Below are 26031 nucleotides of genomic sequence, written 5' to 3' on the forward strand. Positions count from 1 at the left end.
ATAAGAATTGTTTCTAACGCAGCTTAATTTTTTTTTAAGGTGAGCATAATCCAGTGCCCGTGAATAAGGAATGAGAGACTCTTTCATAGAAATATTGTGCTCCAGTGTGCAAAAGAAATTATATATTAAGAAAGGAATCTAGAGTCCACAATAATTAGAAGACAACAAAAAAGAATTCCACATTATAAAACATTGACACACGGCTGCTGCTAGCCCATTTGGGGGGTGGGACTGGGGGTGGAAAACACCTCACAAAAATTCAAGGATCCAGCCACAGGATTTTAGCTCCGTCAAACACCAATTTAAAATAGATTACTTTAATCTGAAGTGGGATTCTGGGAGAGACCTCATTTGCTATCCTAGACCAGCTTAGCTTCCTTAACAAAACATCAAATTCCTGGCTCCTCTTCCCGGGCATTGTTCAATAAATTAAAAATTTGCCTAAGTTCAGTTTTAGTGCATGTCACCCCCCTCCCCCCAAAAAAGGCACATACATGTGTGAACCTCCGCTTGCCCTTTCCTTGCTCAATCTGGCACATGGCAACAATTATTTAGCAAAAGAATTATTCAGAAAACAGAATAATGACAAGCTGATTGGCAACGTCACTTGACCACACCCCTTCCTATTCTACAAGCCAGGGAAGTCAACAGTTTGGAATGCTGCTTTGCCAAGAGGTCTTAATGGAGCAGCATTAAAACTGAAGGGTTTTGTTTTGTTTTTTTTTTAAAAAGGTCAGCCTCACTTTGTTTCACCAATCACATGATTCACATCCAGGTACCGTTATCATTATACTTTCAAGTAACCAATGATTTTAAGATACATTTTTCTTTTTGTTAATGAAGACTTTAATGGCTCCAGTAAAATCAGCTGAAAGAAACACTTCCGTGTGATCCATCTTCAAAGCCCCTTAAAATAGCAGAAGAAACAAGTTTTAGCAAGCAATCAAGAACAGTTCTGTTTACGAATGAGCATCTCATAATCAGACAGGGTTCAGCTGTGACCAAACAAAACCTAGTGGTATTCAGAAGTGGTCTCAGCATTTTCCCAAAGAGCTGAGCCCAGGAGTGGTTCACTCTGCCTCCCTAGGTAGCTGCAAGCTTACCATTACAAAGCAGATTGAAGGGATCCACCAAAGGAAGCAAGAATCTAGTAGGGAAGGCAGTGTCATCTATCTAGAGTAAACACTACAGAAGCAGTGTGCACACACATGCCCTCAGCTCACTTAGCATTTCAAAGGCTTCCAGTCCTTTCTCCTCACCTTATTCATACCATCGAAGGGGACGTGACATTCATCAGGGTTATGAAATAGGGGAGGTGGGGAGAGAAATGAAACTAAAATAATAGGCTGAGAAGGATCTCTCAGGGATCCAAAGATATAAGGAGAGGACAAGTATGAAGAAATTCTGTTGGGACCATTCCCACATGGACTTCCTCTGCAGCACTGTTTTCTAAATATTCTCAGAAAACATACACAGCCCTGTTGGATCAAGCCACACACCTATCTAGTCCAACTTTCTGTTTCTCAGAGATACCCCCAGAGAAGCCCACAAACAGAGTATCAAGGCAATAGTCCTCCCCTGGTGGTATGCCCCACTGCCTGCAATTGGTATTCAGAAGGAAGTGCTTGGAATCCCTAATGACAGAGATACATGAGGAATGTATGACACATTAAACTTTAGAATCCTTTGTTTCCTTTAATTAACCTGCCCACTCATTAGGTCCTAGTTTTCATGCACTGTTGACGTGTCTGAATTAGTTTACATCTATTAAAGTTGTTGTAGTCCCGCTTCACTGACTGATGGACATGCTGCTTTAAAGAGGGCTCCCATCCTACTACAGGCATCCAAATCCCAAATTTAAGTCCTAGCTGATAGATACCTACCAGAAGGGATGTTATCAGCTGCTTCCGAATCGTCGCTTTTGCTTTCGGGTTCTTGTTTTTCAGATGTTTCTGACGATATCATCAAACTGGGATTTGGGGCAAAAATTGCTGATGTGACAACTGCATTATGTGCTAGAAAGAGGGGAAAAGGAAGTGGGAATCAGTCATCTGAAGACAATGCAAAAATAAAAAAAATATTTGTTGGTTCTTGTAGGTTATCCGGGCTGTGTAACCGTGGACTTGGTATTTTCTTTCCTGACATTTCGCCAGCAGCTGTGGCAGGCATCTTCAGAGGAGTAACACTGAAGGACAGTGTCTCTCAGTGTCAAGAGTGTAGGAAGAGAAATATATAGTCAGAAAGGGGTTGGGTTTGAGCTGAATCATTGTCCTGCAAAAAGTATCAAAGGTAATGTGCTAATCATTGTCCTGTAAGTATCAAGATAATGTGCTAATGACATACCACACCCTCATTAGCACATTATCTTGATACTTACAGGACAATGATTAGCACATTACCTTTGATACTTTTTGCAGACAATGATTCGGCTCAAACCCAACCCCTTTCTGACTATATATTACTCTTCCTACACACTTGACACTGAGAGACACTGTCCTTCAGTGTTACTCCTCTGAAGATGCCTGCCACAGCTGCTGGCGAAACATCAGGAAAGAAAATACCAAGACCACGGTTACACAGCCCGGATAACCTACAAGAACCAATGAACTCTGACTGTGAAAGCCTTCGACAAAAAATATATATTTATTTGCCAGAGTGCCCTATGTAGATAACCAACACATACAACTGTGGATTTTTACAAAAGTCCTGATCGAAAACATTTAAGAAAGTTCACAGTGAACTGGTCTGAACACACCTGCTTTACTTTTGGTCTAGGAAGAATCTCACACCATGTTTTCCTGGAATAGAATATCTCAAGAACTGCAATTCACAGGTCGATCATAGAAGCAGTGACTCATGCTATTCATTCATCTGAGACAGATGAATGTGCGACTTGCCCTGAAACCACGTGAAAATTTGTTCAAATGTTTGGGAAGCCTACTCCTTCCCAGTGTGCTACCTTTCCACATGCAGGGAGATCATGATGTGGTGATGCAGTCACATAAACAATCCTTCACACGGTTATTGAGCATCTAGGATTGCTGCCTGTTAAAACTGGATTATTAAGTAACCATGACAATGATTAAAATCCACTACTAAAAGCAATAGGAGGGTTCAGTACAGGTTTTAATTTATTAAAAGTAAGGGATGGCATTAAGTCACCCAGCCATTCAAGAGATTATTCATGACTTCCAAAAAAGCAGTTTGAATTACATTGCTCTCACAAAATATTTAATTATTTTTTTTAACAAACTCAGGAAGCCTTCAAGAATAAGGATTTTTTAAAAAAAGATAAACTAGAGCTCTGACAGAAAACAGACGTGCAAACAGACACAAGCCTATGAAGATTAAGTATCTCCAGGTGATCAGACACGGAAGCTTAACAAAAACTGGGCTGGTTGATTTGCTAATCTGTATGTCACCAGAAGAGGCGGCAGAATAAAGAAGATGACTTCAGAATGCAGGGAGGGGGAAAAAAAACACAACTTGGAATGCTTTCCTAAGTGAAAATATAAACTTCTTGCTTTAAAAAATAAAAAGTGAAGAAAGGAACACTCTGTGGAGCAGTCTCTCCTTGCTGTGTTAGTTTTCTAATAGCAAGTAGTATGTTGGTTTTATTTCCCTTTTAGAAAAGAAAGTTGGAAAAACAGCACCACCCAGATGCAGAAATGGTATAGCCCACATCAGCATTTCAGAATTCCACCACCTCATTCTACAGCATGCGCTGACCACACTGACACAGGTACGCATGGTGGATGGGCACTAAAAAAATTTGTAGGTGAAAAGATTTTATGAGTTCATTTGCAAGGCTGGAACAAACCACTTTCCCATCCAGCAAGCTTCTCTACTCACTCAGTAACCCGCAAGCCTTTGGACCCAGATTTGCAGACCCCAGATAGCATCACGGCTAACAGCCCACAAATCTTGGGAGTTTGACTTGTAGAGTGCAAAGACAGGGGATGGGGCTTAAGCCACTGCAGGGTTTTGATCCAGCCAGTTCTGTGGGCAGAGCTTGCAATTCCCAATTCTCTGTCAAGTAAAAAAGAGGCCACTTCTCCTTGCACCACGCAAGACATGGCCACAGATGCTCAACATCGCATTGTGGCAACAGCATCTCAACCAATGGAGGGAGCTTCACCTTTGACACCCTCCCAGAAGTCGTTCCGGTCCCGCCTTACAGATGTAAACTTGCTCAGGTCGTGGTAGGTGCTCCAGATGTAAACGTATTTATCTTCCGAGCCACTGACAATGTATGTGAAGTCATGGCTGCAAACACAAAGAAGAAAAAGCAGTTCATTTTCAACCCACGTTTCTGTTTTTCCCATTACTAGTACTTTGCCACAGAAGGATGCTTATCCACTGAGCTGAGTGGGAATTTCAACCCAGGTCTTCTCAATCCTACTACAGAAGAATATAAGCAAAAACATGCCCCTACCCCAATTTTCCCAAGGCCTTAGACACAGAGGACATGAAGTACACAAAAATCAACCTGAATCTATAGAATCTGTTCCAGATGTAACCCACAGATCTCTTACAATATACCCCCCCCAAATTCCAGTTGTAAAGCCTTTTAATCACCTGAAGCTAGCTTTGATCTGGCTGCTGCTGTTGACATAACCCTTGTATTTCATGGACAGAGACAAGTCTCGTAGATCGTACAGCCGGATTCGGGAGTCGTTTGACGTCACTAGGATCTGATGGTGGGAAAATGAAATTTTCTTTCAGTGGAAAGAATCAACAAGCGGCGGCATGCCAAACTAGACAAAAGACAGAACTGCAGCCTTGCACTCCAGCCTCCCCATCTGCTCTTCATTTCTAACAAGGGGGGGGGGGGAACCACACCAGAGCTCAACCTTTTCACATTTTCAGAGAAGCCCTGTCCCATAATCGTTTGTGGGATATCTGGCTGTGTTTCTGAAGGTAACACTCTCTATGTACACCTACAGGTGCTTCTCTTGATTGGCCCACCTGCAAGCTAGCCAGCAGGGTCCATCTTTTTCATCTTAATTATAGTACAGCACCTAGAGCTGAGGTGCTTTAAACCTGCAAATGGCACAAACAAATCCACCACCTTAAAAAAATCCAGCCAAATCCTGGAGTTTTGTTGAAATCAACAGAATAAAGTAAATCTAAGGGGCAAGGAAAACAAACAAACACACATTTTCTAGATCTTGGCAGCTATTTAGTAATTTTGAGGCTACAATACCAAGTGCACATAAATATGTGCATCTTTTCACCTTTATCCTTTATTTACTGGAATCTGAACAATTAAAACTTCTGTCTTTATCTTTTGTACACTGATTAATTCTAAACACGCAATAAAACATTACTATTCTACAGAGATGAGCGAACATTCTCAATTTCATTTCTTTTTTATATTAGTTTCAGCTCTTCCCTGCTGGTTTTATAGATCTCCACTGTGAAAATGCAGTGTATTTTTAATGCACAAACTGAGATAAGCAGATACAATAGGAAGTTACAGAGAGATAGCTGGAGTAATTAACATCAGAAAGGGATGAAATATGCTAGATACTGTTTCAGTTACACATCTGTAACTTCCTACTGTATCCTCATTTCATCCTACTCTTTGCTTACTTTACAGCTGGGAGTGTCTCATACCGATGATGAGTGAACTGAAATACTCTCTGGATTGGATCTTGTTTTGAACCAGCCTCTCTTTGAGACACCTCCTCCCCCATCTCTGTTACGTGTATATATAAATTGGCCTGATGGACTTTACACTCCTATGAATTCGATGAAATTAGCTCTGCCTCGCGAAAACCACCACTGGAATAAATCTGGCTAGTCATAATGGTGCTCTGGACCTGTGTTTAATTCAGAGAGGAAGAGAGGCTCCACAGATCCCACGGATTGCCTGCACCAAGTCATTCATGTGACTGAAGCCCAAAGAACTGGAGCAACCTCAAGTTAAGAGAAGGCCAAACCTTATTTTCACCCGGCAGAGGCTCAATTCCAGTGATTTTCCTTCCGACTCTATTCCGTCCTCTGGTGGACCGCACATGTATTTGCGTGTGATACTTCAAGTGCTAAGAAAAAAAAAATTACATGGAGAAGCTTAACTTGTACACCTATGGGAGTTCAGGGGGAAAAGATTTGGTTTGGCCAAACCTGGGTTGGGACACAGAGGTAGTTTGAGGGGAAAGCAGGTAGTGGTGGCAGTGGGTGCTTGAAGAAATATTCGTTCTAGGTAGTAAATGGTACTTGCTTCACAGTAAAAATTCAAGGCAAAATTCTGCTGGCTGGTTCCCTTATATAAAATGTGTAGCATCAACCAAGCGTAATGAAAGCTAACCTCTGTGTCGTAGAAGATACACCGGCCATCGTAAGTGCCAATCACTGCGTATTTGCCGTTTTGGCAAAAGTTTGCAGCTGTGATCAGCTTGGTCTGCCCGTCCACTTCATTCCACAGTGCCACTTTTTTGTCAGGAATGTTCCAGAGTCGGAGCTTCCCATCCAGCGAGCCGCTCAGGAAGTATCTGTCATCCTAAAATAGAGCAGGCGATACCACAAGGAACGCAATTAACAGAGATGCTCTTGAATCCGCCTGCCCACAGGGGCTTCCATCAGAAACGGACGGTGAAGTTAAGAGACCAGCATGTACTGTATGTTAGACACAATGCATGCAGATCACATCCTAAGACTCTCAAACTCTCCTGTTAGTCACAGAAAATACTGTGGCTGCACGAACACAATGCCTAGAGGCTGGTTGTACAACAGATGTGCTCCAGCGTATGGTTGACGAACCCGATCTGCCACAGAGATCCTACCCTTAATTTAATAACTACAGCATCTTGTTGACTGTGTTCCTGCACATGCACGTCTCTTCTGTTCAATCCACATTTAAAATTCAAAACTAGGTTAAAAACCAGGTCAGTCTTCAAGCTGGGAGTTACTTACCCTCGGATGGAACGCGATAGCAGTGACAAAGTCGATGTGCTGGAAACAACACAGGCATTCCCGCCTGGATATGTGCCACAGCCGGACTGTCTTGTCCATGGAAGAAGACAGCAGGAAGTAATTCTGGTGGGGGACAGAAACGGCATGAATTATTGCAGAGATTTATAAAGTATAGAGGGAGTGCTCACAACTAATGTCATCCTCTGTTAAGCCCTGCCTGCTCAGAGTGGGAGAGAGCTCTCAGCATGCCTAGGCTTCAAATGAAAAACATATGTGGAAAAACCAGCAGCCCATCAGGTGTTAATAATGACCTAGGGTTTAATTACAACAATGATGTTAAATGTGTATTCCTGTGATGTTGTATTCCAATGATGTTAAATCTGTATTTGAGATTCCTGAGAATGAAAGACAAGAATGCCCAAAAGACCGCTTGTCCACCATCCCTGAAATAGTGTAGCGACTGAATCAGCTGCGATCTGGAAGATCACTGGTTCACACTCTTGGTTGCAAAAACTCATTAGAGGGCCCTAGTGACAAGCCACTCCCACTCAGCCTCAATACCCCACCAGCAATATGGAGATAACAGGAACAGCCTATTTTACAGGGCTGTTGTAAGGAGTACTGCGATTTATGAGAAGCTGCTTTGAACAACGAAAGCACTGTGCAAATGCTATTATTACTACTGATTTTCAGATGTAGGGAATGTTAGCTAAGTTTTATGGTGGTCATTGGCCCACGAGGAAAGTGGGAACCCCCATCCAAAAATATATCACAGCACAATCTTGTTTTTCATGGCCCCTTAAGCACATGGATGAAAGGATCCTCTGCTCAGATAAGGGTTCAATCACAACATTCTCACTGTAGTGGCGCAATAAGAAAAGTAGATCACCAGGTGGTAGGTTTTCCCTGTTACATTTGCATAACCACCCTCCCAAGTATGCATCAGTTTGTTACTCCTGTTAGCCCCCATCCTGCTTCACTTGACAAGCCATGCTCTGGCATGTACCGTCTGTGACATGGTAACTTCATACATTTTCAGCTCTTTGCAGGCCCACTTTGCAAAGGGCTACCTGTATTTATGTCCCTGTTTCGTGATCCACACCAAAATGTCTTACTTTAGACCATGACAAATCAAGGAGATCTGCCGTGTGTCCTTTATATTTGCAGAATGGCCGTTGACGAAATGGTGTGTTTTTATCATCGGGGTCCTCATCAGTCCCGCTGCAAACCTATTAAGGGAGCAACAAAATATAGGAGTAATTAGAACTGTGTTTTTAGAACCGTCAAATGCTTTCTGAAGGCACGGATAACCATACCTTTATTATTCATTCGATGTATCTATGCCTTTTCCCCCCCAGTTGGACTGGCTCCTATCAGACCTATTATACCTGCTGATTAAAACCAGCTGCTGAGATGGCCAAGTCTTTTTTAGAAACTTTAAACACAATGAAAGAGTTATCAAATACTGCGAAATCTATTGAGACGAGGTGGAACACTGAGAAGATGGGATTGCCAGGTGGCAGAGAAGAGGACTGGAGGAGTTTCCCTAATGTGCCATCGGCCATGTTCACACCAAAAAAGCTGTTCGCTGCAGCAGAGCTCTGCAAGTACATTCTTTCTGTACAATCATAAGAACTAGTAACTTGTCTTAAAAATGAAAGCAGAGTTATGATTTTGAACCAGGCACCGCCAATGCACAATGCACATCTCCACAGATGGAAAAGCTTGGAGGTGATCTGGAACACTGCAGCAAAGAACACACTAACTCCGTGCATACAATCATGCTGTGTGCGAGCTTCACACAAGCTCTGCCTACACTGGGCTTCTTCTTGCTTTCTAATCCCCACTCCCCTGCCTGCCATCTGCAATGAGTGCTTACAGTATCAGCCTCATCTTTAAATAAGTCTGTAAAAAGAGTAATTGTCAGGCTAGGTAACCCAGGCTGCTTGCATGACATTTAATTACCTCCAGCATTCAAATTCGAGGTTGCCCTGAGGGAGCATCATTAATTACGCAAATCGTTAGGAGAAAAGATGTAAAGCTCTTAATTAACAGCTGTCGAGTTAGCTCCGGATTATTCCCCGCTTCTCATATTTACCTCAGAATATTTGTGTTCGAGGAAGAGAGCTGGACCAAAAGATTTTGGAGGTCCAACACTGTTAAAGACCATTCAAGACTCTATTACTCTGCAGATCAACCCACATAATTCAGCCCTTGATGCTGGGCTGAATGAATGGATCAAGCAAGTGAACCAAGCCACACATTAAAGGGAAGGCAAAAGTAGTATGAGGCCACCCACCCATTTGACCAAGCAAATAGTTCTCTCTGTTTAATATAAGACAACCAGACCATCACAAAGGAAATTTTGTAAGGGTTGGAGGGAAATTGTCAGCCAATGTCAAAAAACAATTGGGTGGGGTGCAGTACTGCCCAGCCCACCCTGTGCAAGAGCTTCAGATCAAAGAGGCTTGACTTACCCCTGCATCATTATCTGACTTGGAAGAATTCAAACTTTCTTGAGATGGCGAGGGTGATACTCGGCCTGAAACACAAGACACAGAGCAGCCTGAAGAGCAACTTTTCAACGCAGCAATCATTTCTTGAGATACACCTCAACTTTCTAGCTGCAGTGGATGTACTCAAGCGAGGAAGAAAGACACACCTTCTGTGTTGTACTTCATTCGCATGTTATTGAAGTAGTCAAAAGCGTTCTTCAGCACCCAGATTCTCACAACATTGTCCTGTCCCGCTGAAGCCAGCAACCTGCCGCAGTGAGAAAACTTCATTGTCCAAACTGCCCCCTGTTAAAAGAAAGAGAGCTCGTAACCCAGTGGGAATCAGTCAGCCCACAACAGCTGCTCCGGAAGAAGGAGATCCGAGCAGGCATTGCCAAGCTAAGCCAGGCTCACCACTGTCTCAGGGACCTGGAAAGGAATATTGTTGTCTGCAGAGGAAAACAGAAGAAAACAGGAAAAGGGGCGGGGGCTGGCCTGCCCTGCCACAACCTGAAAAGACCCCTCCCATAGTCCTTGGTACTGTACATCCCCCACCCATTTTTGGCAACGGCTCAGAAATTTTTTAGTGATGGTTAAAAGCTTGACATTTTGCACATTCACGATGCAGAGCTTCTCATCAGACAATTCAAACGTTAGAAACAGCAGGATACAAATTAATCATCCTGCCCATCAGAGAAAAAAACAACTGGAAGGCAGGTCTGTTTTCCAGAGCAGCCACACTCAACCGCCAGCACCCAGAAGGGCAGGAGTACTGATCCGCTGCCCCTTGACCCAACCTAAAACAGAAAGGCCGGCCTACCATATGCTCCCCACTGAGGTCCTGAACGACTTTTACTTGCTCGAAGTCGAAAGGCCCCTTGAAGCCATGCGCCGCTTTGAATTTCACCGGCCTTGTGTATGGCATCCCTTCATCATCACTCGAGGAGGGATCATCTTGATCAGTGTGGAAAACTAAGAAATTGAACACGTGCAGAGTCTATTACTATGGTGACCATGCCTTATCTCCTGTAAGATTTCACGAACCTCAACTCTGAACACTTCACCAGCTCTAAACACGTAACAGCTGCTTTTGGGGGGTTTCTGTGACTGCTAAGTGGGATAGAGATTCTGAAACAATAGAAATTGTACAAAATCAACACAGTTTTCTTTAGATGTTGCATTCCTCTCTTACCTCCTCTGTCAAGGCATTTAATCTGATATGCTGAAAGCATGTTTAAACAAATGACAAACAGCAACAGTTCATATCTATAACGGTAATTTTGGAGTGCTCAAACCACTTCCTGTAGTTGCTTCAGCAGTCTTTACAAAAATTCTGTATGGTAGGGTGGTTAGGAGCCCTGTGGCGCAGAGTGTTAAGCTGCAGTACTGCAGTCCAAAGCTTTGCTCACGACCTGAGTTCAATCCCGACGGAAGTCGGTTTCAGGTAGCCGGCTCAAGGTTGACTCAGCCTTCCATCCTTCCGAGGTCGGTCAAATGAGTACCCAGCTTGCTGGGGGTAAAGGGAAGATGACTGGGGAAGGCGCTGGCAAACCACCCCGTAAACGTTTCCAAGTCTGCCTTGGAAACGTCGGGATGTGACGTTACCCCATGGGTCAGGAATGACCCGGTGCTTGAACAGGGGACCTTTACCTTTAGGGTGGTGTTAGTGTGCCATAGTGGAAATTCAGGAGTGAGGTAGCAAAGAAGTGATTCTAAGGCCACCTAGTGAATTTGGGCAGAGACAACATTTGGATCAGGGACCAACTAGGAAAATAAATATGATACCCCCTCTTATTAGACATCTTGTAAAAGTTAATGGATCCTTCTCTCATCCCTTTGTTTTTTTACTAACCTTCATCTCGAACGCTTTTCACTTTATTGACTGCCCGCTCCCCGTACTCTTCAGCCAGATGCCTTGCCCTTTTGACCGATTTGCCCAAGAACTTTTTAAGCTGTGTCCTTGAAAACAAAAGTTTTAAAAAGCAATCTTGAAGACTGTATTTTGAGCACAAAAGGAGAAAGGTGCATCTGTCTGCTACCCAGTGAGGTTGGGCCGCCAGACTCGGCACTGATCACATTTCTGTTCTTCTGTCTTTTGCTTCTGACCAGCTAACTAGCATCAACGATTATAGCAATGCTACAAATACTCAGAACACACCAGCCATGTTCAATGTCCCCAGCAGCTGCTCGCCTCATAGCAAAACCACTCCAATTGCGAAGTGGTGTTCAGAAATCATTATATGGTGTTAAGCATGGCGGCTAAGTGTCCTTAAAATGTCCTCCATATTCAGAAGAAGTGTACTTTTGATCACCAGCCAGACATCAGGGGGGCTCTTGCTGTTATCAAACTCAGCTTATAAGCTTTACAAAAGGCATCTGAGCATTAGCAAAAAAAAGATGTATCTGTCCTGAAACGGCCCCTGGACGGGTCCGACAGGACTGGACCGTCTCCCTCCACCCGAGACCTACCCAAAGCCCAGGAGAAAACCCAGACAAACCTGGCAGCAGTTCAAGGGCCGCCGCCATAGCTGGCAAGCTTCTCTCTCCCACAGGTGCCGACGTCCAGACGGGAGACACGGACGGAGACCGGCAACCGGAGGGAGGAGCCAGCCTCAACGGCCCTCACGACCCACCGGAACGTGGGCCGGACGGAACCCCGGGGGGGGGGGCGGGGCGGGGGAAGCGCGCGGCCAGATGGCAGGGAGGGCCGCGGTCTTGCAGCGCCGGAGGACCCCCGACGCCCAGACCCGGCCACGGCCGGAACCACGGGCAGAGCGCGGGGTGGGCGGGGGCGAGCCGGCCCGGCCGCCGCTCAGCTGGGGAACGGGCGGCGGGAGGCTAGCCAGCCCGGGACAAGTAGCTTCCGGGGGAGGGCCGGAAGACCGGAAGTTCCGGCGAGGGCGGGACCTGCAGGGGGCGGAGCCGAGCCCAACCTGAATATAAGGTGGGAAAGCCGAGGCCCGTGAGGAAGGGAGTTCAGGAGGCTCCGGGCTGGTGTCTGTCAGCGGCGAGACCCTGGCTTCGTCAGAGGAGGAGGCCGACTCAGACTCCCCCTCTGACTGGTCTGAGGCCGAGGAGGCTCCCTTGGCCCGCCCTCTACAGGCCTTAGAGGAACAGCAGGTGGGACGGCCCGAGCCTGGTCGCGTCACAGTATCTTCAACCTGATCCAGCTCTATGTAAACAAAAGGTGGGGTAGCACAGAAGAAAACCTGTTCCTGCATCCCTGGATTGGTACCAAATTTTCAGCAGGTGCCCCAAGGCAGATCCCATTTTCTCCCCATCTGTGAGTGGCATTCCCCCCACTTATGACACCTTCTGTGCTCACACTTTAGACCTGAATTGCTTTTCATAACCACCTCATGAAACCACACACGTTTCCTCCATTCCCTTCAAAAACATCCCGGGGTAAAAAAGAAAAAAAAAGGGGGGGGGACTTACGTTTTCTGTTTTAACCGCCCTCCATCTAAGTCGCTTTGCTGAGACTGCATTTTGTCTTCGTCATCAGACTGGGCTCCATCGTTACTGTTGACAAACAAAACAGTTTTAAGCATTATGTGCCAAGTAGCCAAACAACTCAAAGGAACAGCACCTGAAAAGAAGTGGCCACCGCCTTCTTCGTGCGCAAAGCTGCACCCCTTTAGAGATAACGGCCATTGCCTGGAGCACCTGTGGGTCTCTTTGCCAGACCTCACATGGGCAATTGTCTGAAGCTCAGCATGCAAGCTCCAGACCTAAACATGGGGGTGGGCGGGTTGCAATACATGTGGAGATTCTCAGGTGCAGTTAGGTTTGAGCACAAGTCCTTAACATGCTGGCTGGCAACTTAAAACATAAAATTAAATGGGGCTATAGTTTGGACTGAATAAGGGCCAATGGGCTGGCAACGTTGGCTCTGCCAATTTGCTTGCTCCTTCCCCAGCAGAGATGCAGCCAAAGGGCTCTTTAAGTCCTTCTCAGCTACAATGAACACCAAGAGAGGCTCTGGTAAAGCTCTTCCTTTAGGTCCTGTATTCTTTCTCTACCTTCTCCCTGAGTCTTAGCTTGGGAACAGGAGTAAGCAGCTGAGGATCACAATAAAGAGGGACTTTGCCAAAGCCTTTTTTGGTCACAGTGTAAGTGATATGAAAAGAGCCTTTGCACCTATCACAGCTTGACAAGGCAAAGGACCGCTGAAGATGGTGCTTGTTCATTCCTTGGAATCTCAGGGTCAAATGGCAAACCTTAAAAGAGATGGTCCTGGCCCTACAGCTGCCCACCCATCCCACAGTGGGGCATTAAATTCACATACCTTTCTTTTTACTCTCACACTGAGTTGCTTATTGAATATACTATACTGTCTGTATATTGGATGCATTTTACCGTTTCTTTATTTCATTTTTCTGTAATGGTGTAATCCAGTTTGGGTGCATTGTTTGTCATTTTATTTTATTGGTCTTTACTGCATTGTTTTTATAATCAAGCTGACCATCAGCTTGATTGTTCTACATGCACAGATTATGCGGTCCACTGGGATCTGTGGCTGAGATCCTTTGCATTTTTTTTAACCCCAAGAACTTCCTTTGGACCTGATCAAACTTAAGAGATTTCACACATCCCAACTGGCTGATAAGGGGGATCATACACAGAGAAACACCCCAATAGGGAAATACAGATCACCACTAGATGCCAACTAACAATCTCAATTCCTACCTGACATATTCTTTAGTCCGCCGCATGATATGCAGTGTCAAAGGGTTGATGCCTGTGGGCAGCTTCTCCTCTGCCAAACTCAAAGGGATTTCCTCCCCTGTGTCAAGATTCTTTATCATTACACTGGCCAGAATTTCCTGCACAGAGGAGAACAGGAGGAAAGGGCAGATCCCGGGTAAGGCTTATATAACACGAGGAGAGTGATCTTCAGTTGCTGGAAGAATGTGAAGTTTTTCAAACTCATTTCCTAAGTGGAACATGTACTTTCACTGCACATGTTTTGAGAAAGAAAGGCCACATGACCATATGTATACACTGTCATAAGCCCATATAATTGGACTAAATGCAGATTCTTTCCTTGTTTATCTTCACTTCCTCTTCAGTCCACTCCATGTGTTGCTCCCTTCTGACAGTATTTAGACTATAAGCTTGTAAGTCAGGGACCTGTCTTCTTGTACTCTAAAGACTAGCTGGTGTGAGACTCCCCAGCCTGAAGGAGAAGGCAACATGGGTGAATGTCCTGGGATACACTATTAACTTACAGAATTCACAGGCCATGGCTTTGATTAACTCTGCGACAGGACTATCAGCCTGTTTGCCAGGAAACAAACATGGGCAATGTGCTTCTGATGTGTGGCATGGGGGGGTGCACTCCTGGAGAAGGACTGATCAACAGTGCACAGAAGCATCTGGCCGGTCACCATCTATCTATTCTAGCAGGTTTAGCCCAGCACTGGCCCTTAACTCTGCCTGTGCACTGAACTCATGGAGCAGACAACACAGGGCCCCCAGAAGGCATCACTGCCACTACCTGGGAATTATTTGATGAACAGCATGGTTGCCTCCTGTTCCTGATCCTGAGAATGTGGGGAGGAAAGTGTTAATTCCAGAGGGGTGGCCACGTTAAGTCTGTAGGGATGGGGCCATGGCTCAGTGGCAGAACGTCTGCTTTGCATTCAGAAGGCCGAAGGTCCAATTCCGAACGTCACCAGTTAAACAATCGGGTAGTAGGGTGATATGGAAGACTTCCGCCCAAAACAGCCATTGCCAGTCAGAATAGACAGTATTGACCCTGAAGGACCTAAATGGTCTGCCTCAGAGTAAGGCAGCTTCATGAGCACGTGTATAAAAAGGAGTCTTATAACACCTTAAAGACTATACTCCAGCATAAGCTTTTCTGGACAGGAGTCCACTTCGTCAACTGTAGGAGGAAAGGGGGGGGAGGAGGAGGCTCTCAGTGGCCCTGAGTAAGTCAGGAGGGCCTTTTCTTTCAGCTGGCAGGGTTTCTGGTTTCCGCCAGGCAAGAGCAAAGGGACTGGGGCCTCCATTTACTAACCCTCCCATGAGAATATAAACATTTCCCATTGTGCAACAAAAAAAAATCTTTTTAAGGTGAGATGAAGTGGAATAGAGGGCACATAGTCCTGTACCTGCTATTGAGACTTATGCAGATAACATTCCATTTGCCTAACATTTTCCCGGAACAGATCTGCATACTCTGGAGAGCCACTGTTTGTGCGGAGTGCTTGAAAATGGCCACTTGAAGGTGGGGTGTGGTCTAGTGGTTAGACTGCTTGAAAATGACCAGGGAGGCCAGAGTTCAAATCTCCATTCTGCCATTAAATTCAGTGGGCATTCTTGGCCTAGTGGCGCTCTCTCGGCCTAATCTACTTCATAGGGCTATTTGTGAGGATAAAATGGACAAGAGAGAACTACATATGCCAATGCTGCTAACCTTGGAGAAAGTACCAGATAAAAAATTAATATATGCACTAACACTTCCATCACACCCTCCTGAGGGCTCCCTACACAAAGAATCCCTCCCCCACCCAATAATCTTATGGAAACAAATCAGAGGATATCCACATCTAGGGGGATCCCTTTGGGTGACCAGGGCCCCCAGAATTTTGTCCCTCTCCCAGTCCTTGGCAGCCCTGATCCCTCCCCAAAGGATACCTCATCTGTGAGTTCCCTGCCAGAATTAGACCTGGGTCTCTGAGGCCCGATGATTTCACTCGCTGTCGTCTGTCCATCAGCCGGTTTTCCATTTTCCTGCAATTATACATGTGCAGTTGCTTAAATGCAAAAATGAAAGAGGACACATTATTTCACTACAATTCTTGTGCTCTGACCTAGTTTCCAGCACATTAGACATCATAATGGGATTTCTGGAGAGTGACGGCAAAACGCAGGTCTGTACAATGTACAGCCTGCATATAAAACTGCTGCCACATTGCGAGCAGATTAAAGCTCAGCTCTCATAAGCAGGAGAGGGGGCAGCAAACCTGTTTCTGGGGTTATACTATTTCAGACTACTGCACTGGAGGGGAAGAGCACGGGTGTCAATACTTCTCCATTTTTAAAAGGTGTCCTATACACAGAAAACCAAATGTGAGAAAGAAAGCTAGAGTGCAGCCCTTCCCTCTATAACATGGTAAGACAGACTAATTTAACATCGGGGTTCTTGCTGGCTTACCTGGGCCGTGACAATTTTGTCTCCGCTTGTCGCACTTGCTAGATCCAAAGAAGGCTGAGAATCTTTGGCCATGGAATCTGAGGGTACATTTGGCAATAAAAGCCCACCAGCTGAAAAGGCCTCCTGAGGAACTGCAAAAAGATGCGACTCATTAATGAAGGAGGAAATCTACACGGAACAAATCTGAGCCATGAATTTCAGAGGCAATCGCATTTTCACAGAACTGAAACTTGCCTTCAAGCCCACCTATCTTTTGCACCTCAACTTCTAAGTCGCTTTTTTTCTTCCTTGGTGGTGGAGCAGGCCGCGCTGGGGGTGGCGGCCGGGGAGGGGGGATGCTCGCTGGAGGGGGAGGGCGAATGGGTCCAGATTTTTTAGTGCTGGCAACTATGTCTGGCTCTGCGGTGAGCTGCCTTGGGGGCTTGGCTGGAGGCAGCTCCTCTGCGGTGGAGAAATCTTTGGGAGGCAGGAAATCCAGGGCCCTCTGATCCAAGATCTCCGTCTGCCTTGCATCATCCGCATCCTCTCTCTTCGATCCCTCTTCTGGCTCACTGGCTTCTGTCGCCTTGAACTCCTGGAGCTTTTTTGCAAGTTCGGGAGATTTATCGGTGGCTTCCCCACCTCGATGCTCCGATGCATCGTCATGAGGCGGAAGAACCTGCCTGTACTCTGCTTCATTTGCCAGGAATGGGACCTGAACTGAATGTTCTTCGTTATGTCCTTCTAAGGATGATTCTGCAACCAACAGTTCAGGAATATGCTGAAGAATGTCTGCTCCAGAAATCCAAGTATCGGCATGTGATGGGGGGTCAGACAGTTCCTTTCCTGCTGGATCCAAAACATCATCCTCTAGTTGGCGTGCTTTCTGGCTCTCTTCTATAATATTGTCTATTATCTAAATAGCAAAACAGATACCTTATATGCAGCGCAAACCAGTCAGCTGTCCCAGAAAGATCGTTGCCAGAGTCTATGCCAAACGATTCCCCAATGATTTACTGTGAGAGAAGCATGCCTTGGAAAGTTAAGCCACTGTGTTGGGTACCCTTCATGCAATGGGGAAGTCCCTTGTAGCACTGGAAATGCCCCCCTAAACAGGGTTACACCTTCTAAACTACTGAAGTCCATGGGCTCAGAAAGGTCCAACTCTGTTTAGAGTTACACTGCACGTTTCCCTCCCTCTAACAAAGCAGGGAAAATATCACCACCCCAAGGTAGGAAAGGCACACTATGACTCCACAACTCAGCCCATGACACTGTTATCAGGTTTAGGGGAACTGGAGAAGCATTCCTGTTACCCATTCCTGAATGGGGGGATGCTAGATACCTTTTGGCTACCCAGTAGCAAAAAGGAGAACGCCTTTGTTTTGGGCGGTGATCAAGAAAATTATCTTTTAGTATGTGGGAGTAGTGAGGACCTCTAATTTTAAAACAGTGCATTGCAGGTATCAAGAGTTTAGGAATCTGGGCAAAACAGAACTCCTCTGAACTGCCTTTTAAAGAAAGACTTAAGCCTAAGCAAAGGCTATATACTCAGTGTACAAACTACAATTTTGTTTGTGACATAAGCAGGCCTGAAATACCTGGGCTCACTTGATCCCCCTCTTCTTCTTCCCCTTCCCCATACATGGATCCAAGACTGAAGACTTCCTGGTTCAGGAATCCTATGATCTAACCACAATTTGCTGTGACATATGAATTTGGGCACTTCAATACACTGGGGCCCATTTCCTGCCCACAAACTGAGATTCTACAACCAGGATTTAACTGTGGTATAGAATCCTTGTTTGTAGTGGAGAGAACAACCTGTCATTTGCCCCTGTCCAGATATGACAACACACTGCTGTGTGTTTCAACCAACACGTCCTTGATTTCTGCACCAAATAAGGGGAGGTAGAAGGGAGAAATACAAGGACTTTGTGGCTCTTTCTCATCATGAATGAACATCTGACCATGCAAATGTCACAGTCACTCTTTTAACCTTCCATTCAAAAACTGCATTTAAATAGTTTCAATTTTTAAAAAATCTGCATTTTAAATCAACATATAATAAATTAATACAGTTTAATGAATTCAGTCTTACAAGCTACTTTGGATACTCCAAAACGGGGAAGTTATTTAGCTTTCACAAATTCTGGAGAATTTGTGTGACTCTTTGAGTGACTCTCTTTGACTATCATTTGGGAACTGCATAACAACAACAAAAAAACCCCATTTTTTTTGCACTTGTTTTAAAAGTGAAAGGGCTTTTCAGTGCTTTGCTAAAAATGTTTGTTACACAACTTTTTAAAAATCCTTGTTTAGGCATTTTCAGAAACCCACAACAAACCTCTTTAGGATCATCTTGTTTTACTTCCAGCAGTGCTACCTCACTTTCTGCTGTCTGTGGACCATTGCCTGGTTCCTGTAAAATAGTCATGAATAATCAGATTTCCATAAAGAAGATTTCTTTGTAAAGGCCAAGTCCCAAATTCGTCACAGGGAAGCAAAAGAGAGCATATACACTGCTGTACGCCTGGCAGGGTGTGTGACTGTACTGCTGACATACAGAAATAACTGGTTTCATTTGAAAACATTCAGATTAGAAGTATATATACACATTTTTTTTCACAGAAGACGACCCTGGCTGATCTGACTTAGAAGCCCATCTAGTGCCAGGAGTACTGAGGAGACCCAAAAGCTGGGTCTGCAGAAAAAAGCCAGAACAGCTGCAGAAAACAGCTGCAGAAAACAGCATCAAGCATTCAGAAGTACACTGCCCCTGGACTTAGAGGTTTCATTTTGCTATAATGGCCAATAGCATTTGATATACCTATCCTCCAAGGATGTGTCTAACCCTATCTTTAAGCCTTCTCCCCAAAGTGTGGTTTAGAACCCTACCATGTTGGGCACTTTCATAAGCCTGTTTTGCCACGTGTTTGTCAGTTAGGAAAGTCATATTCTGGCGCTTCTTCTGCGTCACAGACAGATAAGTGAATCGGCCTTTGGCAAGTAAGAAACAAGTCGAAACACATGAACATGTTAAAACTAACTCCTCACAAGCCACTGAGAAAGCAAAAGTGACTGCCCGAGATATGTCTGATAAGGCAGTCCAACTTCCTTTTTAGAGAATGCTCTGCCCACAAGGCCACACAGAAAACGTGTGTGGGCTGCAAAGCCAAACTCCAGTGCAACTCCACCTTTACATTCATCCCTGTCCACTGACTGCACCCCTGGATACAATTTCCTGCTAATACAATGACCTACTCCTCTAGTGGTGACCCACTAGATCACCTTTTCCTCAACAGCTGGCCTTTGGACACCACAACTTTGGACATCCCTGGGATGCTAAATGACATCACCTTTGGCCTTTCCAACGAGATACACAATGGCTCCCCCCCCCCTCCTTCTCTCCCCAAATGAGCACCAACTTCTGGCCTACTTAAATGCCGGAGATTCAGCTGTGCTGTCGCTGTTCATAGCGGCTGCATACTAATTACCTGCGTGGGAAGCAGGAGGTGCTGCCTCCACACACTAAGTTTAGAGCTTTGCTTTCACAGAATCTAAAGCTTTTCAGATCAGAATGCTCATCTCCTTCTGTCACCAAAAGACAATGCTTGAGGAACAGAAGGAAGACCTGAGAGAAGAATGAAACTACCAAGATTGCAACGGAACAGCAGATCTCAGAACCCAACTCTTCCAGAGGAACCCAACATGAAAGGCAATTTATATGGAAAGACTGCAAGCAGGCTGGGTAAAAATCAGCTGTCAATGGAGAAAGCTGAGAGATTAGGTTCAAGTTGAGAGAGGCCAAGAAAAACTAATATGTGCATTGAACACGTTGGATGGGTTTAGTCCAAGGGCCTAAACAGGAATGGTCAAGCTATACTCAACGGAAGAAAGACTGGTCATTAATCAAGTTCTCCTGCTTTTATCTTTGATGTCCAGTTCACTATGGACAAGTCTAGGGACACAGAGGACAAATCTTCTGTGGGATCTGGTTCTTTTTAACAGAACTCCCATGACATATTGACAACTTTTAAATTTACGAAACAAGGGTGCATTTCTAGAAGACTAACCGCTAATTAATCTATGTTATGGGATGCTGAGTCTATAGTCTGCTTAAGAACATACGAAGTGCCTTGTAAGTGTTTGGTGGCCACCAGAATCAGCCATCCATCCACTGATGAACTGAGGCTAGGCCCATGGGTCCCTTGGTAATGCTCCAAGATGATCAAGAGATAAGAGAGGATCTGTACCTTGCTAGCCTAAGGTAACTGGTCTCTGGAAACAGGGTCACTCCTTACTCCAGATGAGGACAAATAATGTTGGGGGGAGGGGAATGGTATACATCCAGCCGGTGGGAGTGTTTCCTCTGGCTCCATTTGTGGAGAGCATTCACACATCAGACTGCAGCACTGGCTAGTGGGCCCAAGGTTTCGAAAAATAGTTCAAGATCTACTAAGTGCAGCAGAGTGCGAAAGTCACATCTGGGTCTCTGCGTGCTTGTGTAGGCTCTAGTTTGGATGCTGGCACTTTCTGTTTCCAGGAAACAGCATCCAACTATAAACACTCAAAAGCAGGTGGAGACCAAGATGTGGTCATAAGGTCAAAAAAACTGCCCACCCCTGCTTTAGGCTAACAGGATAAGCAGCCCCTGGCTTGCCTTCTCATAATAATTCTGATTCACCAAGCCATTTGTGCACATGGAATCCATGCCAGTTCATTTCCCCAAACATAGCAATCCACTTTTTCCTCCTGTGACCTTTTAAAAAAGGAGGTGATGAAGAGGCCTGGTGTACTTGATTAAAAGCAGTATGATTAAAAACCTCATTAGCTCATTAAGCTCCCCTGGCCCTCAGATGCTGGGCTATGGAACAGAACATGAAGCAACCGATCACACTTTGCAGTTCACTTTGTATTTAAAGTAAATGATCGCCAATGCAAACCTCGCAAACTATACCCCCCAAAAAAAGAAAACTTGGGAGGAGAGGAAAACTTTTTTTGCTCTCCACTGTCCACTGTCTACCTAGGCACTGCAGGTTTGACGTCTTTAGAATGAGATGACCTGGCTTGTTCTCTGTTAAGGTCAGGCAGGCTGCTTGCATCGGACAAACATTTATACAAAGAGACGCACCTTCGGTATTGGTGGCCCAACTTTGGTAGGTGACCTGTAGAGAGGTGGAAGAAAACAAACAAACACACAGATACGCAGACCTTAGGTGAAAATAGGAAGCAATCAAACACATTTCAACATTTTAAAGTTAACTAGCAAATATTTATTTCCTCTATACAGCCCTTTGAGAACTTTGTACTTTTAGATTTTCTCATGACTTTTGCCATCCCTCCCTCGCCCCCTCCACCTGGTATTGCAGAATATTCTTGGGCATGCACTGGGATACAGTCAGTTCACAAAGAGCACAAATCAGGCTTCATCTTTTCAGTGTGAACCCTACATATCTGAGAACACATCCATACACAAAGCACTGCGCATTGTGCTCTATACTGCTTCATGTAAAGGCTGCAGTTGCTATCGTGGGTCAGCGTGCACTGGCCATTGTCAGGTGGCTAAAGGTGAACAAACCAACACTGACTCCTGACAAGATGGAGGTGATCCTGGTTGGGAAGACTGAGGTTTTGAAGGGCGTTGTGCTCCCTATATTTCATGGGGCTCATTTGTCCCTATCTGATTCCATAAGGAGTCTGGGAGCTTTGGATCCAGTCTCATCTCTGGCAAAACTGATCAGTGCAATGGCTAAAAATGATTTTTATCAACTTCACTTGGTGTGTAAATTAGCTCCTTACTTAGGCTGAGCTGAAGTGGTCACATTGCCCCATGCCACAATAACTCTGAGCCTAGAATGCTATAGCACACTACATGGGGCTGCCCTTGAAGACAACGTGGAATCTTCAGCTGGCACAGAACGAAGCAGTCTGGCTGTGGACAGGAGTGGGTGACATACAACAGTGCTACAGGCATTCATTGACTGCTCGTCATTTTCCAGGTTCAATTCAAGGTACTGCTTACACATAGAGTCCTTCGTAGCCTGGAACCGACATATTTACAGCACTCTCTCTTCTGATATGCGCCACCATGGCAGCTCCACTGAGCCAAAACAAACTTTGTTAGAGAGCCTGTTGTGCCAACAAGCTTGAACCGTGTCAACTAAAGACAGGGCACTTTCTATCACGGCCCCTACTTGGTGGAACAGCCCTCCTAAGAATGTCAGGAAGAGGTGATTTCTTTAGAGGCTATATATGGCCAAATCATTTAAGCACACAATTTTTTTTAAGTAGATTGTGCAGAAGTTTGGGTCCCATGGGTTTTGTATGAACCTGGGCCTACTGTACTGATTCTTCTGTAAGAGGCTATTATTGGTTTTGTTTAATTATGTTTTATATCACAATGTAATCTGCCTTCAGTCTACAATAGAGAAAGGCAGAATAGAAGCTCCACAACTAAATAAAGACTGCAGGCCAAGATGGATGGTGGTGGTTAATCTGCCAGATCTTCTCACTGGAGGAACCCCATGGCTTCCCAAAACCCAAATTGAGACCAGCCGCTCTTTGGCACTGGAGACCATTGCAAATAAAGACGGATGCAGAGAACTGAGACTAAGGGTGGGTGAACTGTGCTACTCGTCTACACTAGAAATGGCACCTAGCCCTTTCCAAGCTTCCCAATCACCAAGACTACTATGGATGTTTTTCTTCCTCTCCTTCTGCAGTAAGAAGGGCTACAGATTTCCACTTTGGTGAACTTAAACTTCTGTCTTCAGCAGCCTGCCAAAATCTATCTAGATTCCATGTCTCGTACTGTAGTTGCACAGATAAACCAATTTTAGGAGTCCCTGTTCGGGATTAGAATATATGCTGGAGAACACAGCTAGAGGAGATACAACTGACTAGCTACTCACAGCAAACCACAATCAAATGCACTGTAGTTCTTCCATACCTTGCAGCTGGGTTCTGGCATGGGCAGTGGAACCCACTACAACCACACTCTGCCTTAAATCACAAGCCTGTATGCAGCTAGGCCCTCTGCCTCTTTTAAGTGATCAGGAGTTCTGGCTGGCGAAGGTGACAGCTGGCACTCTGCTTCCCTATGTCAGTTTGGAAAACGCAAGAAAGGAAGCAGTGGGGTACACAGCTAACACTATGAGCCATGACAGTGTCTGAGACCTGAGATGCAAGTAGGAGAGGCACAAGCTGCACTGCCAACCCTTCCGGAGCCTGAACCACTCAGAACCTCTCTTGCATAAACCCCATCCTTTTGAAGAGGGAGCTCAACCACACACTTCTCCCAAAGCAATTTGGGCCTTGCTGATGGGAGCAGAGAACTGCTAGACTCATCTGATGAAAGGTGTTTGTTCTTATGAAAGATCCCAGAAAGCTGTTGCTTTTATTGCTCTTTAGTTGTGGCTTTTCCGCTAAATTCCAAAAAAAAGAAAATGCGCTCCCAACACCCTCAGAATGCCAGCATGGGGAAACTTAACACATCCCAGGATTGCAATTCAAGGTTGGGAGGAACAGCTCTCCTTCTGCCATGCCCAGAAATTAAGAGTTCCAGTTGTGGAGAACCACCAAGGGAGCAATGCAGGTGGATCAGAAGGGAAGCCTGGGGAACTCTGCCAGGGCCCCAGGCAGCTGTCTCAGGAGCAACCCTTAGATAAACGTAGCATGGATTCATATTTGGTCCTCTCTTCCTCCTCAGTTTGTGGCATGCTGTAGGACAGGCTTGACTGCCTGCCTGCCTTCCACTGTGAAAAACAAATACCTGATAAGTTTACCAGCACCCTTCAAGAAAGCTCAGTGGTTGGGTTGTCTGGGGTTCAACTTGTGGAGAAAAGTTTCTAAGACTGATGCTTCCGTTTGTTCTGCATTTCTCATGGCCTGAGGCCCATACAAGGTGCACAGGAAGTTGGTCCTCAAACAGCTTACCAACTTGTCAGGAGGACCAGCAAATGGTCTCCTGAGAAATTGCGGAATGGATTGAGGACCACTGAAAGCCATTATGTCCTCAGAAGCAGGCAGAGAACTGGATTTGGCCCTTGGGCTAACCCCCACCCCCCCATGTCCACATTTGCCCTACACAGATTTTGTTTAGAAATTGGTGTCTTCTGCTTTCTGTTTTACATGAAATGGCACCAACAAGTTACCGCCTCTGGATTGAAAGGTGTCCTTTTACTCCACACTTTAGGGAGAGATTTAGCCGCAAATTTTTAAATTGCACCTTGTTTCAAGCTAACCCAAAGAATCTTGTTTCTGATTAGCCAACTAATCCGAAAGGCTGATCAGCCATAACTTCTTGGCTCTTGGAATATCTTTATATTTCTATAATGGAATGGCATTTCATCCGGAGTTCAGCAGAGAACATTTAAGCCAAGTACATTTTCTCTACATTGACAGGACAGAACTTCCATCCCAGCTGGCTATTAAAGTCCCTGCCCCAACTACAACTTTGCTTTAATTGACTATTATTGCTTTTGCAATGTTGCATTCATTACACACGTGAATTGTCTGGATCCATGGTGGGTACCATAAGACCCCTTAACCTGCTGATTTGCCCAAGCTGGCCAGAAAGCTGTGCCACTCCCAGGAACATTGCTCCACTGGTATCAAACTTCACAGTTTGAAGCCTGAACACTCAATTCTCAGACACAGCTAGGCCAAACCACTTTTTTTTTTGCTGTCAAGTCACAGCTGACTTATGGCGACCCCCGGTGAGGTTTTCTAAGCAAGAGACGTTCAGAGGTGGTTTCCCATTGCCTGACTCCGCGTCATGACTCTGATATGTCTTGGACGTCTCCCATCCAAATACTAGCCAGGGAAGACCCCGCTTAGCTTCTGAGATCTGACAAAATTGGGCTAGGCAGGGCTATCCAGGTAAGGGCAAACCACTCTTTCATAACCCAGCAACTGGGTTGCTGACCTTAGGCAGATGATGAGATGGAGGGCATCTTGGCCATCTTCTGGTCACTAGGGGTGTGGAGGGGGGAGGTAGTTGTGAATTTCCTGCATTGTGCAGGGGGTTGGACTTGATGGCCCTGGTGGTCCCTTCCAACTCTATGATTCTATGAATTGTTTTTATCACTTGCAATCAAAATTATGTATCAAAAATAGTCAGTTAAGGCTTTAAAAAAGTCAACACAAAAACCTGAAATAGACTAATTTCTTCTCAGAACTAATTCTTTCAGAGATTTCTTTTCTTTTTAATCTGAAAAACCAAGGGGAATGAGATCAAAGTCTTTCACAGACTTCAGCTGCAGCATTTTAAAATCAGCAATAAAAACTAGTTGCAACCACCAACAAGGTGTGCTTTGTTAAACACACAGTGTAACATTTAAGAGCGATACCAGCCTCTCAACATAACTGACCAAGGTCAAAGACTTAACAAAATTAAATGACAGAGAAGGATAATTCAGGCTGCAGTTCTTAAGACTGCCTGCCCTAGAGTAGCCCCATCAGCAGCAATGG

General features: G+C 45.1%; 1 protein-coding gene across 1 annotated transcript in view; it reads right to left on the bottom strand.

Moving 5' to 3' along the window:
* Positions 1 to 761: 761 nt before the first annotated feature.
* WDR44 (WD repeat domain 44) overlaps positions 762 to 26031 on the bottom strand; it is a 29526-nt gene continuing 4256 nt past the window's right edge. Inside the window, exons 2-20 of the mRNA XM_056859609.1 lie at positions 21692 to 21725; positions 18905 to 18979; positions 16813 to 17473; positions 16579 to 16709; positions 16059 to 16154; positions 14103 to 14239; positions 12852 to 12935; positions 11266 to 11372; positions 10234 to 10385; positions 9581 to 9719; positions 9396 to 9460; positions 8034 to 8147; positions 6919 to 7041; positions 6314 to 6505; positions 5946 to 6047; positions 4579 to 4694; positions 4139 to 4266; positions 1884 to 2015; positions 762 to 907 (exon numbers count right to left, since the gene is read on the bottom strand). Of these exons, the coding sequence (XP_056715587.1) occupies positions 813 to 907; positions 1884 to 2015; positions 4139 to 4266; positions 4579 to 4694; positions 5946 to 6047; positions 6314 to 6505; positions 6919 to 7041; positions 8034 to 8147; positions 9396 to 9460; positions 9581 to 9719; positions 10234 to 10385; positions 11266 to 11372; positions 12852 to 12935; positions 14103 to 14239; positions 16059 to 16154; positions 16579 to 16709; positions 16813 to 17473; positions 18905 to 18979; positions 21692 to 21725 (2683 nt within the window). The 3' untranslated portion in view covers positions 762 to 812. The remainder of the gene's footprint in view (positions 908 to 1883; positions 2016 to 4138; positions 4267 to 4578; positions 4695 to 5945; positions 6048 to 6313; positions 6506 to 6918; positions 7042 to 8033; positions 8148 to 9395; positions 9461 to 9580; positions 9720 to 10233; positions 10386 to 11265; positions 11373 to 12851; positions 12936 to 14102; positions 14240 to 16058; positions 16155 to 16578; positions 16710 to 16812; positions 17474 to 18904; positions 18980 to 21691; positions 21726 to 26031) is intronic.

Source organism: Euleptes europaea, chromosome 13, assembly GCF_029931775.1.
Source record: "Euleptes europaea isolate rEulEur1 chromosome 13, rEulEur1.hap1, whole genome shotgun sequence".
Taxonomy (NCBI): domain Eukaryota; kingdom Metazoa; phylum Chordata; class Lepidosauria; order Squamata; family Sphaerodactylidae; genus Euleptes; species Euleptes europaea.